The sequence below is a fragment of the Meriones unguiculatus genome, chromosome 10 (assembly GCF_030254825.1).
Source record: "Meriones unguiculatus strain TT.TT164.6M chromosome 10, Bangor_MerUng_6.1, whole genome shotgun sequence".
NCBI classification, from domain to species: domain Eukaryota; kingdom Metazoa; phylum Chordata; class Mammalia; order Rodentia; family Muridae; genus Meriones; species Meriones unguiculatus.
This window is the reverse complement of record NC_083358.1, coordinates 51,259,827-51,276,931: the sequence shown is the minus strand read 5'-3', so window position 1 is coordinate 51,276,931 and position 17,105 is coordinate 51,259,827. Positions and strand designations below refer to the sequence as shown.

At 40.8% G+C, this 17,105-nt stretch overlaps 1 protein-coding gene across 4 annotated transcripts in view; it reads left to right on the top strand.

The window, feature by feature from the left end:
- The window catches only part of Lrriq3 (leucine rich repeats and IQ motif containing 3), a 93,431-nt gene that overhangs the window by 37,889 nt on the left and 38,437 nt on the right, over positions 1 to 17,105 (top strand). For 3 of the 4 annotated variants that reach the window (XM_060392440.1, XM_060392441.1, XM_060392442.1), the window contains one exon: positions 2,299 to 2,458. The exons of the other annotated variant lie outside the window; for it this stretch is intronic. In XM_060392440.1, coding sequence (XP_060248423.1) covers positions 2,299 to 2,458 — 160 coding nt within the window. The remainder of the gene's footprint in view (positions 1 to 2,298; positions 2,459 to 17,105) is intronic. 4 annotated transcript variants of the gene reach the window in all.

The following is a 17,105-nucleotide window of genomic DNA, read 5'->3' as shown; positions in this document are numbered from 1 at the left end:
CAGCAGCCTTCCATTTTTCTATAGCAGCTACAGGCTTGAACATCCTGCACAGTCTGTCTGGTCAAGTTACTTTACTTTGCAAGAACAAGGCAGCCTTATGATTTTATGTTCTCATTCTTGGATCCCATACTTGTGTGCCTTCGGCTGGAGCAGGGATGTAAGGTGAAAGGAGAGCCTTCTTCCAAAGGGGGGCCCTAGGTATGTTGACCCCTTCAGCCGGCATAGCGCCACTGGCCTACATGTCACTGAGGAGGGGCAGTCAGCGAGTGCTTCAGTGTTCTGGACCTGATGCCCCTGAGCTGGAGCAGTCTCAAGGGGAGGAGCAGATGGAGAAAGGGGTTAGTCTGCAGCCTTTCTCAATGGGCTGTGTTTCCAGGCTCTTCTTATCCTGTTGAGAAACTGTAGTCCTGATGTGCATCCTGGTGGAAGAGGCGCCAGTGCTGGAGGCGCCAGTGTCTCCCATGGGACTGGTTTGGGAAGAGTATGAAGATGGTGCGTAAGCAGTACCTATCCTTACACTGGAGACTTGGATTTTCTCAAGTAAATGCTTCTTTTACCTTGTGCCCTTTGAGAATTCTCGGAGCTCAGAGCTTTTTTTAAGTTTTACTAGATGTGGGGTTTCTCTCAGAACACTTCATATTTCTATTCTGGAGGTCATTCACCCAGCATGACCTCTGCTCAGAGCTCTAGAATGAGTTTCAAACTCATTGGCTTGCTTTTGGTGCTTCAAACAGACCAAGTGTGGTATTGCCTTGCTAAGCATCTGCCTGGTCTCCTGCCCTGGCACTTTCTCTGGACAGAATGTATCCTCCTTTCTCAGTATGGTTTCCTCAGCCATGTTAATATATTTAATGGCTTGTTTTTAAATAAATTTTATCTACTTAGGTAACATAGACTTGATGGCCCACAAAACTTCCTCTTCTCACAACACACATTTGAACGTATGCAAAACAATGGCTTTTCCATGAAAGTCCACACTTTTCTTTAGGTTTGACAACAGACCGATCATGAGAGACTACATCAAAAGTTTCTTGTTAATAATCATGGTCATCCAGCTGCATCAGTGGACTGCAATGGAAAGTTCAGCCCAATGAAAGTCTGAACTGCTTGGCATGCTCAGGCCACGACTGTGCTCTGGTCTACTCTCAAGGACCATGCTGCCTGTGGGCTGGATGCATGCAGAACAAGACAGAGCACCTTTGCAAAGCAGAGATGCCCTCCACAGAGCTCAAGCACTCCTGTTTGAACTGTTAGAGGCTTTGTTGTCATACTGTATCTTACACTAATGATCGGTAGACAAGAATGAGTGTGGAGGAATAAATAGAGCCCCTTATGATGCAGGAATGCTGATGTTTGGTTGGTTGGCTTGCTTCATTTCAATATGCTTTCAAAGGTTGTCAGAAAAATGGTGCTTGCTGCAGTTCGTCTAATCCCTTTCTCTTGTCCATCTGTACAGCAGCAGACTAGAGAGTCAGTGTGCTGCTGTGCTGAGAGATAAGTATCACCAGTGTACTCCTTCTCTTTGTTGCCATTGCTGGATTTTTTTCCTCACTAATACTGAGTAGTTTCCTCTGTAATCAAAGGCAGTATTAGCCAGTGTTTTCTTTTAATTGTAAAATGGACCAAATGGGAATCCAAGCACATCATTGCACAGCTAGGTAAGAAGGGATATTTCTTCCATTGCTTCTGCTTTTACAGGAGAAAATATTCAGTACCTTACCATTGAAATGATGTTAGTTTATAGATATGATTCATGAGACAATATTTCACTAAATACAGCATATGATTAAACAGGAAAAGTGTTCGCCTCTCTGTTTACCGATTAGTGTGGCTAGCAGAAATGTCACGGTTCTTTTGTGGCTTATGTTCTGTGGATGTCACTGCTCTGTACGCTTCCTTTATATTCACAGAGTGACAGATAGAAACGCCAAGGCCCACGGCCTCCCATGTAGCAGCACAAGCCATTTCCTACAGCAGAGACAAGACCTGCCACCTATTAGTTGCTTCCCATGCTAACTCAGACCTGCCTGCCCTTCCACTGCCCCTTGTAGCACAGAGTGGAGTGTAAGGACGGGGCTCTTTTGGGGAGTGTTGTCCATTCTCTGCTCAGCTTCGTCATCATGTAATGCATGCATGAATGCTGATGGCATACCCTTGGTTCTTGAACTGCAGTAAGAGCAAACCAGTGAACTGGATTCAGCCTCGTGAATGCTATGATACAGCTCATCTTAGCACTTATAAGCAGTTTTCACTTTTCAGTAAGAAAAACAATAGCTGTTTTCTTTCCCTTATATGCAGCCTCCATTTAATAAATAAAAGGCCTCCAAAGAGCATGATTAGGGTGCTTGCAGCAAAATGGATCTACATAGGTGGACGACGTGAGGACAAAATCTTGGAGGATGTCTTCCATTTCAAGCCTGAATCTAACATAAAAGCGAAGGTTGCACAGTGGAAACAAGTAAGTATAATCAGTTATCTTGACATACTTATCATTTATAACACTAGGATTGTGACTTATGTGATATTAATAAAATATCTCCAGTCTCATGAAATCATTTTCATTATGTTGCTAAGGTTCTGCTTTAGAATCTGTGGGTGTCAAAAAGCACATGATGCTGAGAACAGTAATGCATTGTTCTTTGGCAGCTTCCCAACTACTTTAACAGCGGCCAAGTCATGTCAGTCTAGGACTGCTTCTTGTTTAATTATTGTGGGTAGTAAGAGTCACATAAATCTTTCTAGTTTTGAAATGTAAAGACATTTATATATGGCTTATTAAGGATTAATGATTTTAATTTTATGTATGATGTAACATTTATCCCATGTTTTTTCTTTTTATTTCACAATTTATTCATTATATATCCCAATTAACCCCCCTCCCTCAACTCCTCCCAGTCTTACCCTCCCTCCCCCTTCCCCTAGTCCACTGAAAGGGGGAGTTCTCCACTATTGCCATCTGCCCATAGCTTGTTAAGTCTCATCAGGACTGCCTGATTCATTTTCCTCTGGGCGAGTGATGAGAAAGCAGACAACTGAGTTCATGACAGAGGCAGCTCCTGATCCCCTTACTCAGAAATTCAAATGGAGAAGACTGAGCTGCCAATCAGCTACATCTGAGCAGGGGGTCTAGGTCCTCTCCATGCATGGTCCTTGGTTGATGCATTAGTCTCTTCAGGATCCCAGTTTTTTTGATAAGCCAAAAATTGTTTTGAGAAAAACTAAAAAGAGAAAGACACATACTTGCTTCTTCTTCCTACTATGTGTCAGGCACTCTGTTGCTCTTTTGATTGTGGTCACAGGATAGGTGTTTTAGAGCCAGTTTTGGACCAGGTGTTCTGGTGCACGGTCTCTGCTATTGTTATTTTTATGACTTTCTCTGGCTAGCTGTCAGGTCATGTTAGATGGGAAGGTTCAGCAGTATAGTAAAATTAACTATGCTAACCTTTGGTGACCTCCAAATTCCTGTATCTGTGATGGACTGCATATATGGACTTCTCTTGAGAACAGCCTGAGCTGTGTGAGCATAACCAGAAGCATCACGGTGTTGATGCCTGTATGCAAAATAAGCATTTGACTGTTCTCCGGTCCTTAGAGCTCAGCGCTGAGCCTGGTGAGCATTTTCAAGACAAAATACTCTTCCTAACCATTTCCTCCTCAAAAAAATAAAATAAAACAACAACAACAAAAACATTGTCACCATTGTCAGTTTGCTCCACAGGATGGGACACTCCATAGAGCTCACAGGCAGGGAAAAAAAAATTAAACCAGAGCAACGGCTAGGCAGCCACCACCTGAGAACTCTGTGCTTTGTCCAGAGACTCTTATTTTTGCAAACTGACAACCAACTTACTGTTTACTGATCGCACTAAGTGAGCATTTCAAGTGCATATTAACTTAGTGCATGTCATCACCATGGTAAGAATTACAGTAGCATCATTGTTTAAAGATTATTAATGATGGTAGAGTTTTAAGGATCATAACATTGGGCTTGCAAACACTTGAATGTTCTGACTTTTTGCTAAAATGTGAAGAGTGCTTTAAACGTCTTTCATATCATTAATAATTTTGCTAGCGGTAACTATTTAGGCCTGTTCTTTCACAGTATATACATGTGTGCACTGTTTCATGCTTGGCCAGTGTTTATAGTTGCTCTTTACAGACCATAATACAAGCTGTCTTCATCTCAGTTTCTTAAAATCATGGTAATTATTTTTGTCAGTTTCATTTTGAAGAATTATTTGTTCTATTTAGAATTGGCCTTCAATCTTTTCCCAGACAAAATGGCAATTTGATATAAGGATTTTTTAGTTTATTGTACCACTGTCTTATCTAGTTTGTTCTGTCTTGGAGCTTGGCTTATTACAAATTCAGTAATAAAACATTCCTCAGAGAGAACCACAGAGAAACCAGGATCTAAGCAATAAGAAATGAAAACACAGGTCAGGGACTGAGAAAAGGAGTGAAAGGAGTAAAGGGGGCAAACACATAATATGGGGGATTCGTTTCGTAAATGCCATCAGTAAAAGGGTTGGATGGACTAAGCAGGACATGTTGAGGATTAGTAATCCAGTGACACAGTGAGTGTTTGACCTTGGTCCTGTCTCTACTGAAAAGCCTCTGGCCAAAAGGACTTAAAACTGCTCCTCTCTTTGTCATCTAAAGAGCAGAACAAGCCAACAGAGGGAGAGGAGATTGCATTCAGGAAGGAAATGTGAGTTAAGCATCCAGTCTGCGGACAGACAGTGAATGACACACAGAACAGGAGTCCCAAGAGTCACGAGGGAGGGCCCATGAGGAAGTGAGGGAGGGCACAGTTTCTCCATACCTCCCTGTGGCCTACAGACACTGCTGAGGGTGTCGTTGGCTTGCAGCTTGGGAGCACAAGTACAGTTTTATAAGCAGTGCAGTGAGATCTAGGCCTGAGGAGACTCAGACCATTCTGAAACTGATTTGTGGAAATTGAGGTACCAAAACTAGGGCGTGGGGGACACATAAGACTTATTTCTGTACAAAGTCCCAATTTATTTCTAATATCAGAGATCAGACCTCTACTCTTGCCTGATGCGTCTAAAACAAAAAGGGGGAACTGTAGAGAGCTGCGGAATGCTATGCCTTAAAGATGGAGCTGGTTTCCGCCTTCCACCTTCCCGATGGTGAGTGCTCTCTGTCACGAACAACTCCACATTTGGCTAAGGCCGAGGATCTGGCTTGCTTCCATGTATGTGGACCTATCTGCATTGCCCCCGTGGCACGCCTGGGTTGGCTACCCAGAGGCTATTTAAGCTGTGGGCTGGCTTTCCCCGGGGTCCGAGGATTGTTCAATGTTCCTGAATAAACTGCATTGAAAAAAAAAAAAAGACTTATTTAATATACCCTTTGGAACTGCCAATTTTGTTTTTCTCAGAAGTTACTGAGAAAAATTACACACAGGATGTATTAGCTAATACAGCAGTTCCTTACCGAGGCTTTGGCACTGTAAAATCACAGTACAGCAAGTAAATCTGATTATTCAATAATCATTCCATTGTTATTGTTTGCAGACATGGTCTCTTGATTGTTTTTTTTTTTGAAGAATGTTGTTATTAACTATTAATATTTATTATTGATATATCTTCTATTAAAGCTGTGGTTTATCCTAAACAGCTGTATAACCAAATCACCACCCAGAGACTAGGATTTATTTAGTTAACCTAGAACACAATTCTCCATCTTAAACCTCCAAGTCCACATAATTTCATACCATTGAGATTCACCCATTATACCGGCTTTTTTATTTTTATTATTAGTTACATTTTATTAACTCTGTATCCTAGCTGTATCCCACTCCCTCATTCCCTCCCAATCCCACCCATCCTCCCTCATCTCCTCCCTGCCTCTTTCCAAATCCACTGATTGGAGAGGACCTCCTCCCCTTTTATCTGACTCTTTTTTATCAGGTATCTTCAGGACTGGCTGCATAGTCCTCCTCTGTGGCCTAGCAGGACTGCTCCTCCCTTGGGGGATGGGGAGGTCAAAGAGCCTGCCATTGAGTTCATGTCAGAAATAGTCCACGTTACCCTTACTAGGGAAAACCTATTGGTCACTGAGCTACCACGGGCTATATCTGAGCAGAGGTTCTAGGTTATGTCCATATATGGTCCTTGCTGGAGTTTCAGTCTCAGAAAAGTCCCCTGTGCTCAGATATATTTATTCCTTGTGGATCTCCTATCCTATACTCTCCACATCATACTAACTCCTCCTTTCATATGATTCTCTGCACTGTGCTGAAGGTTTGGTTATGAGTCTTAGTATCTGCTTTGATATACTGCTAGGTAGAGTCTTTCAGAGGCCCTCTGTGGTAGGCTCCTGTCCCATTACTTGTTTTCTCCTACATCCAATGCCCATCCCATTTGTATTTCTAAGTGAGGATTGATCATCGTATCCCAGGTCCTCTTTCTTGTTTATTGCTCAGCCATGTTTGTAGCAGCTTTATTTGTAATAGCCAGAACCTGGAAACAACCCAGATGTCCATCAGTGGAGGAATGGATACAGAAATTGTGATATTTTTACACAATGGAATACTATTCAGCAATCAAAAATGAGGAAATCATGAAATTTGCCGGCAAATGGTGGAATTTAGGAAAGATCATTCTGATTAAGGTATCCCAGAAGGAGAAAGACATACATGGTATTTACTCACTTATATAGACCTATAAGATATGATAAACATAATGAAATCTATACACCTAAAGAAGATATACTGGCTTTTAGTGGTATCTTAGGTTCGGTTCATTTCTCCACATCGTTCCAAGATTTCTCTCCAGCTTCTCTCTCCCAGCTTCTCCTCCTCTTCACCCTCTTACTCCTTCCTCTCCTCTCCTCCCTCCTACTCTTTCCCTCTCCTCTTGCTCCTCCTCTCTTCCTCCTACACCTTCCTCTCTTCTTGCTTCCTTCATCTCCTCCCACTCTGAACCAGGATGCCCACCCTATACTCTCCATTACTCAACATTGTGGCTGGTTGTTTTAAGTGACAAATTGCAGAACAAATGGTGGCATGTCTACACAAACTTGAGACAGGTGATGCTTAGAATAAACATCACAATGCAATGTCTGGATTGAAACCAGATAGTGGGAGAGAGAAATCAACATTTGAATGAACAAGGATAAGGTGTATACATTTCAAAAGAACATTGTACCAACATAGAAAATTCAGAGGTAAAAACATTTAAAAGAAAACCAAACACATTGGGTCAAATGCAGAAGACTCAGCAGGGATGAGGGCAACATTTTCTTTCCTATTTCACCTACTCTCCTTCTGCCTCAAAAACCAGCAACTTCATTCAACTGGGTTGCTGTCTATTGAAGAGTCAGGAAGCCACTGCTGAGTAATCATGGTGAGAAGCTTCCTGGAGAAAAACAAAATAAACAAACAAAGAAGTCTAAGTGCTGTTGGTCTCTCTGCTGTGCCTACTAGGCGTGCAGCCCCAGCTCAGGACTTGAAGCTTGGCCTCAGTCCTCAAAGCATGAAGAGTGAAGGAGCCATCACTGTGTCTCCATTTCTCTAGTTATCATGATACAGAATGGTGGTCTGCAGATCATGGAGTACTGTTCCTGCAGGCTTGCTATCCCTGACTGAAGCCCGGGGGCTGCCATATTTGTAAATACTCACTTACTATCTGGTATCTTCTTGGAGATATGCAGTTCTCTTTCCACAACTATAATAACTAACAATTGTTCCTTGGCCTATGGAGGCAAAGGGGAGTCCCCATCCTCCAAAGTCCAATGCCAGAAATGTATTGGAATCTAATTGGAATTCTTGGATGTGCACATCCTTCTGAAGATATCTGAGGCTTCAGCTCTGATTTCATTGTATCCACATTGCCTCTATCCTGACTTCACTTTCTGACATTCCCCTAATGCAAACATTTTGTTTACATGGTGGTGTCCTGTCTCTCTCCTGGATATTTTCCCCTTTCATCTAACTGATAATTCAGAAGACCTGTCTGTAAGTATAATGTCTTCTGTTTGTTCTGTGCTTTCTGGCAGTCCTCTGCTGTACTTTTTTTTCTCTCAGGATTAGTTCCACCATTTCTGCCTGCTTGTTTTATGATTTGTATTTCTCATTCACATCTTGAATTATCCTTTTTGTTATATTGTTTGCAATGTTATGTCTCATCGAATTGACTTAAGACCACAATTTTATGTGATTTTAAAAATATATTTCATAGATTTTGTTCTCAGCTAAATCAGTGTATAGAAAACTTTTGCACTTTGAATGCTTCCTGTGCACATTCATTGTACATCTGTGCTGTTCATGATTTCCATGCTCAGGACAGTGTTAGTGAACATGGAAACTTCACATAGATGGAATTTGGGTTGAATTTGGATAGATGGTTGTAAGAATCATCTCTGTGTGAGTTTCTTTCTTTGACAAGCAATGTCTGCCTCTGATGTCTAGAATGAAGCAGTGTTTCTTCAGGCTCCACAGGGTCTAGCTCTGATTTCAGCACAGGGAAGCAGCTGGTTCAATATCACCAGCATAGAGCATAGAGACAATCTCCTTATGTCCATTATGGCAAGTACAGGTGACTCTTCCATGGAAGCACCAGTGGCCATGGTCTTAAAACTGTCAGAGTAAGTGCAGGATGTGCCCTGATCTGTGGAGGGAGAGACCCTGTTTACAATTTATAAGATATGATTCCTTTCATAGGTCCTACAGGATGAGCAATCCCTTACAGGTTTGTCGTGATCTGAGGACTTGGTCAGAATGGAACTGTGAATCTGAAACAGAAAGAGTATCTGCCCTACTTTGCACAAAATGATGGCAGTTGATGCTAGGACATTGTAAGTTACATTCTTGGGTTTCAGTACCCTGCTCATATTTGTCTAGGTCCCAAACAAAAAGCACTATTAGGAGCAGGGGCTTGGATTCCAGAATCCATGGACTGTGGAGGGAGTGTTTACTGGGTCTCTCTGATCAAGTCTGAGTAATATTTAAATACACGGTGAGATCCTCACTTGTGATGGGGTTGCACATGTATGAGACCTTTCATGTGGTGGAAGACTGAACATAGTGGTTCCGAGTTTGTAGACTTGCTATCCATGCTCTTTGATCTTCAGTCAATAGGGGAGACTATTCTCTAGGCTATGTATATAGGGTCCAAATTCTTAAACTGTGGACCATGCTGCATGTCTGAACAGAACACTGGAGACATGAGACATTCGACAACAGTGAAAGGATCCTCAATATGTACTGTCATGGAGTAAGTCAAAATTAAGCACATCACACTCCGGAGATGTCCCAGGTGGCCCCTGCTCTGTGAACGACTTTGCTGCAGCCCCAGTTCTGAGCACACAACATATGCTTTGCACTGTACCAGCCACCGAGTGCATGGTGTAGTGCTGACGAGTGCAGCCTGAGGACCTGCGCTCAGAGTACAGCCTGTCTGGTCTCATGATTGTCAGAGTGCAAATGCTCCCTGTTCTTGTAGAACACACAACAGAAAGAGTTTCACTATTTTCATGCACAAAATTAGTATTTTTGGACTGACTCTTAGATTATTTGATTATAAAAACGCTATGTGAGTTTCCTACTTGAGTTTCATAAACACACTGGTAAGTGGATTTTGAGTTAGAATTAAGATAGTAGTTTTAACAGTGGCTAAACTGGCCCTAAATAGACTTCTGGTGTTTTATACTGCTTTTATGTGAAGCAGCATATTTAGGATTGATGACTATAAAATCGAAATATCAATCAACTCTGGAAAACATTCTGTGCCCTACAGAATCTAATAGTAAGCCAATATTTGATTCTTTATCTAAAAATAAGGGAGCACATCTATCTTGTTAATATGTAAGTTTAAAATCTCAGCTTTAAAATGGTAAGACTGTATGTATGCAAAGTGAATTGTTTTAAGATACATTTCAGATGATTTATTATCAATAAATGCTTTCTTTGAATACTTACACATTTGTGGTTGTGTGAAACTCTAGCAAAAATGGTCCTTGAGTGTCACAGGTTTAAGGAGAGCTGAAGCACTGTGCTCTTTGCTGGGAATTAATGGTCTCACTGTCATGAAGCTGAAGAACATGGACAGTCCCTTGTATTGATACCATGGAAAAGCTTGCACAACCTGAAGTTTTAGCAAAGACCACAATTCCAAGTCCTCCGCTGAGAAGTAGATGTTGTCTAGTTTCTGCTGTCTGAGAACTGTTGTTGGCCATGGTTGTGGTTACTGGTAGCTGCACTCCTGGAGATTGAGAGAGAAGCCGATTGATCTTTCACACCTTTTTATGGACAAGCTTGGGTAAAGCTGATACTTTGCTACAGTAGCTGCTCTCTCAATATTTTATTGGCTAGGGAAGAAATAAATACTCCCTGTATTTGTAGACAAAGTATGGGTATGAACTGAATTGTAACCATAGCAGCCACTGGTTGCTTTGAGGCTGCAGGATGCTGAGCCACCTCTCCTTCATCCAAGGAGCTGTGCCCCAGCTCAGGCTTTTGTCTAGGCTAAGGGCTTCCTGCCCTACCCCCAAGCTGTGGTTCTAGTCTTGGGTTAGCTGACGTCCAAAGCAAGCACCTTCTTTGAAGTACAAGGGTCATTTGAGGATTAGCCAGCTCATCAAACTGAATTCCATCCCATAAACTTTAATGCTGGTTTGAGTCTGTTGCCAGCACTAGTGTTGCAGATGCTTTTATACTCAACCTTTATCTGACAGGGTAGAGTTTCCAACACCTAGCAGGGGAGCCAGGATTGAAGCTGCAAATGTCTTTTTATGTGGTGTGAATTGGGGGCTTGACTTCATCATTTTATATGTAGATGTCCAACCATTTAGGCACCATTTCTTTAAAAAATTACTGTTCCACGAATTGTTTTGTTGATTTCTTGTTATAATTCACTTCATAATACATAGTGATTTATTCCCAGATTAAAAGAATATAACTTTGAGGTATATATTAATCAATTTTAACATTGGTTGTGTCCCTCAGCCTTACAGAGACTGAACTGACTCAGGTTGAGGCTTCTGTGGCAAGTGTTCCAACCTGCTGAACCATCTTTCTGGCTCCTATAATTCCAGTGTTGCACACATTGTACTCAACTTTGGAAGCCACCATACAGACACTCATGTGTTCATGTGTAGGAATTATATACCATTTTACATTCTTTAAAAAAAATTGTTCCTGAAAAATTTGCAATTTTAGATGGATAGAAGGATAAAAATATATCTTACAGAAAGTTCCTGATAGTTGAAAAATAGAAAAGTTATTTAATGCAGAGACAAATGATAACTTTTCTATTGTAGAAATACTGATTTATGGCACTGCTAAGCCACATGGTACAATGACTATAATGTTTTTATAATGAAAACAGCTTTCTCTTCAGGTAGTTCGTGTGTGTGTTTACCTACGTTTACATGTAAATGTTAATATAGGCATCTATGTATGTATATTACATGAGTACTAACATTTCAAATTTCATTTAAAACTTCAAATTGTAGACAAGCAAGATGGCTCAGCAGGTTAGGACTCTGGTGCAGGTCGGTGACCCGAGTTAGGTGTCAGGAACACACTTAAATGTGGGCAGAGGGAGCCAACTCTGCAAAGCTGCGTTCACTCCAGCACTCACACACACTGACACAGTAGCAGCGATAACTCAAACTTAAAAAACTAAAGTTGCACACTTTGTCGTCCGTGCTCCTTCTGCCCCTGTATGGTCTTAGAAACTCGAGCGTGGGACACTTTCACTTTAGGAGATTGTTCTTTAAATGACGAAATCGGTTAACACAGAGGAAATGGCGCCATTATGTGGTTGACCAGAAACGTCAAGGACAGAAGTAAGATATCATCACTGAAACAAATGAAGGACAGAGCTGTGAAGGTGAGAATGAGCTTGGCAAATGCAAAATGCCCCTTTACAAAAAGAAAACTCCCCTTTACAAGAGGGTCAGGAGGCAGAATGCCAATGTGAATTAGGATCATTAATGCATATCATCAGAAGAGAGTTGGAATGACCTGTGGGCAAGAACAGATAGCTATCTTTGTTTCAGGACCACAAGAGCAGCTATGTGCGCAGTGACCCTCACAATATTTAAATCAGGAAGTCACTGAGCATGTACTCAGTCCTGATATGACTTCGTGTGCTGGGGAGGACTGCTATGGGGGAGGGGAACCTCTATCCTGGGGGGGGAGGGAGAGGAGAAGGAGAAAAGGAGGGGAAGGGAAGACTGGGAGGAGAGGAGGGAAGGGGCACCCTTGGGACATAAAGTAAATTGAAAAATAATAAAATAATAAAAAAGAATTTGTAATATGTCCTCACAGTTCTGTTTTTGTTTTGAAAGTGGAGGGTAGCCTTCCCATGTTAAATAAGCACATGTATTCAACTATTAAATGCAGATCCATTTACTTCATTAGCCTGAAGCCTTCGTGAGCACTACAACTGCAAGGGAGGGTTCCAACATGACTTCTTGAGGTATCTTTCATCTCACTGATGTGTTAACATACACAGTATTGGGTTCTCTGCCTTGTGCAAGCCATGGTTAATAGAATTCATGAGCTCTGGCAAGCAGAGCACTGATGATGGTCTTCCAGACTGAGCTATAATGTTTGCACGTTTGCTAGCTACTGTCACACCCAAACAGGTTAACTCTATGTTTTCCATCTTTAAACTTTATCACTGTATTTTTCTTCAGGATAAAACAAAATTATGGGTCAATTTTCACTGAAGTGGGCTGGATTTCTGTACTCACCTTTCATCAGCACAAAGGAATCACGCTCCTCATTTCCCGGACCACAGCAATGAAAGCTCGCCTCTGACTGGACTCTAGGGATATCAGCCATGAATAGAAGATAAGCGTGAGGTGGAAAAGAGAACTTCACCTAGTAATACATCCAGGACAAAATATCTTAAATTGGAACCTGCATTAAAATTCTCATGAAATTACTCTCCATCTAAGAGAGCGCATGTCAACCAGTCCTAAGCTGAAGGAAAAACACCATCATAAATACACTGCTTTGAAACTTCAGCTGCCATCCTATTCTAATAAAAAGATAACAAAATCAATAAAAGGATCATTCCTTACCTAACTTACTTACGAATTTTTATGAGATTAAGATTGAAGATTAAGGCACTGGTTGCTTCTGTGTGCATCCCTGTTGGTGAAAGTGTCTATGACAGCTTTCTGATGCCCAGCTCATCTCTACCTCAGTGGATTTCCAGGAAACACATTTACCTAGCATGACCTTGGAGAAACCATGCTAATATTGGCTCCTGATCTACTCTGTTATTTATGGAAGGAAGTGATCATAGTCAACATCCAAGTGCATGCTTTGCTGAGTCTATTGCCCTAAGAAAGCCTGGAGGTGTTCATAACACACAAAATAGGGCCACTTGGCTTTATTTTATTTCATTTTGCCAAAATTTGGCAACTACTGTTTGCTTTTAAATATCTGAATTTATTTTAACTTGAGATAAGTTTTAATGCTGCTTCCAATAATATACATAGTACACTGCTTATATCAGGGAAGCTATCTCTCTTCTTTGTGAAGAAAATATGTGCCATACACTACTGCCCTGATGCACCAGCACAGCAGGATAGCTCCTAAACATATTGTTTTCTATGGGTTGCTCGTTCTCCACCCACTTCACACAGCTGCCAGAACACTGTTGTTCTCAGCTTCTAGGAGTTGAGCTTGACAATCTACAAGTGAGTGAGATCATGCAATACCCATCTCTCTGTACCTGGCTTATGTAATATAATCATCTCTAGCTGCACCCTTTTCACAAATTACCAGCCTAATGTATTTTGGTTAATTTTTATCACCAAATATTTGTAATATATTTCTAATCCATTCACTAATTGAAAAATGCTCATGACAAATACTTTGATTACAATTTTTCTTTTTAATTTTGCTATTATCAGTGCTATGAAGTTGAGTGGTTGCAAACAGCTATACTTCCAACATGGGGAGAGGAGAGAATAAGGGACCACAAGTTGGAAGCCAGCCTAACATATATAGAGAAATCTGGTTTCAAAAAGCAGACAGCCAAACAAACAAGCAGTGGTGTGATAGGGAAAATATGCTAGAGTGTAAATACAAACCTTGTGGGAATCCCTCTTGCATCTGGTTTGTAATTCTACTGTAGAAATTACATACTCTTTTCCATAGTATTTACACTAATTTATATTCCCATCAACAACTGCAAGGGTTCCTTACTCTCATGTCACTAGTTACTCTCATGTCACTAGCTGTTTCCAGTCTATAACACATAGCCCTTTTTATTGGGATAAGATGGTATTTCAGTGATGTTTTGATTTGCATTACTTAAAAATTATTAATCATTTTTAATGTTTTTATGTACTGTTTGGCTATTAGAACCTCTTCTAAAATAGAAACCAATATGGAGAGTGCTCCCCAAAGCAAGAATAGTCCTAGCATATGGCCCAGCTCTATCCTTACTGGCCCTTTGCTCAAAGATTGCCAGCACTATTCAGAACAGCAAGGCTGTGGACCCAACCTGGGGTCCACCCACCGAGGAATGGAAAAAAGAAAATGCTATTTCCATTTACTTTAGAATACTAAATGGAATAATAAAGTTGTTTACAGGTAAATAGTTGTAACTGAAGATAGAAATTATATCAGGCACAGAAGGAGGCATATTTTATGTTTTCTCTAATTTGTCTGTCATGAACTGTAGACATACATACAATTGTGTATGTACAGATGACCTGAAAGTAGAAATCAAGCTGTCTGTGGAGCTGAGGGCCTGAGTAGGATGCATAGTGGAATATGGGAGGAAATGTGTTCAACTCACTTTATATACTTTAAAGAAATTGGTCTCAGGTAATCTTGCATTCTGAAACAAACAACATTCAAAGCTTAGTGACTCTTCTGCTACTGAGTTCCAGAAGATGTGTGTGTGTTGTTTGGATTTTATTTTTTGGACTCTGGGTGTCTACCAACTGTGTAGGTTCCATGTGTGTTCCTCTGTTATGTAGGTTACCTCTTCATTCTATGTCATTTGGTGTGCAAAAAAACATGATTTGGCTTAACCTCTTTTGTCTATTTTTGCAGTTTTAGTCATTCTTGTGCTAGTTTCTCCAGCGAGGTCTTCCATGTTTTCTTGCAGTAGTGAAGGAGGCATCCTGCCTTAGTACATGGTCTAGAGGGGGAGGGATCTGATTTCACTTCCTGTTCTACAAAATTTGGTGGTTGATTTATTATAAATGGCCTCCTCACATTTAGAAACAAGTTTTCCATGTCTGATATGTTCTTTTTTATTTTTTAACACAAAGTCTGTTAAATTTTATCAACTGCTTTTCCTCCATCTGTTGAGATGATCAGGTTTTCTGTCTCTTATCCTGCTGTGATGTGTGTTGCTTATCTGTTTGCACACAGTGACTGGTTACTGCATCTTAATATGCTTTTTGGTTCAGTTTGCAAATATGTTCTGGGAACTTTGCATATGTCTCTTAAAGAATATTGGTTATAGTTATATTTTCTGGTTGTTTCATTATGTTCTAAATGCTCCAGTATCGCTGGCCTTTTGAACATGTTTGCAAGCATTATCCACTCTTCTGAATGTAGGAATAACTTATGGTTAGTTCTTTCAGTAGCTTGTAGAAATAAACACTGAAGCCACCTGTCCTTGATCTTTGATGAGATATTTCTTGTGAGTGATTTAGTCTTTTTAAATTCTGTTACTTTGCTCAGGTTTTGAATTTACTCATAGTTCAGGCTTGGTAACATGTAGTCTCAGAACTTGTCATATCTTACTTTATCAGGACTGTTTTTGGTAGTTTTAATTATTATTTGTAAGCGTATGTGTCTTTCCAGATTGTGTGCCTATGTGACTGGGTTTTCATATGGGCGCAGGTGACCGAGAGCACAGAGAAACTCACCAGATGAGAGGTATAGGCCTTTGTGAGTCACCTAACATGGGGGCTGGAATCACAGGTGGGTCCTCTGCAGAATCAGTCCACACTCTTAGCCAGGAATCCATCTCTCCAGCTTGTCTTTTCAGTTGACCACCAGAATAATTTACCAGCACCCACCTTCCTAGGCCTTCAGTGATGATTGCTGTGTGCCTGTCATGATTTTGGCCCTTGACTCCCACCTTGGTTTTGAAACAGGGTCTCTTTATTGACCACTGCTTTGTATGCCAGGCTAGCAGGACAGAAAGCTTCTGAGGGCTTCCCCATCTGCATCCCTCCTCTTAGCATGGGAACACTGAGATGATATATGTACATTACCACATGGCTTTCCAAGGGCTCTAGGGATTTGAACTCAGGTCCACACAAGTGCTCAGCTAGTGCTTTGGCCACTGGCCCATCTCTCCTGCTCTCCAGTGATAGTTTCTCATCATATCATCAGACAACAGCAATATTTTTTATGTAAACAACATTGGACATTGGCTGAAATATTGTTAAAGTAAGTGGGAGGACTGAGCTTATTAAGAAAGCAATGTCAGCTGAACTGTGACATTGGACAGAATGAAGATTGCACTGAACTATCGAACCTGTGGGCTGTATGCTTATTGGTGAGCATTCGTATGCTTATTGCTGGAGCATAAACTAAGCATTGCTTTCTCCTACCTTGAAATAAAAGTCTAAAATTTCATGGGGGGTTTGCAGTGTGTTTTTCTTATTAGGTTCCAAAACTGCACTGCTCAGCACCCACTCTATGGCAAAATATGAGGGCTTAATAATATATGTGTTGGTCATGATGAACTTTATAACAAGCCTGAGCTGAGCAAACATGGCATTTCTACAAAGGATTTTCCATATTCCCTGAAATTGGAAACTGGACATTTGCAATAAACATATTCAGCACGTTTATTTTCTATTACTTGTTTTGTTGTATTTGGTTATAGATAAGTTGTGTTTCTTCCCATATGTACTTATCACATTTTGTGCATTCTCTTCATTGCTTTAGGGTCCTGTCTTGCCTAATCCTCTTTCAGATAAAATAATATTGGCATCAAATGTAAGGTCTTAGCAGCTTGTGAAGTAATGGTTAAACCTCCCATCATTTACCAGCTATAGTCATTTACCAGTATAGTCATTACTCCTAAAGTGTGCTTGGAATGACACCTTTTCTCTATGTCTGCTTCTGGGGAACAGAA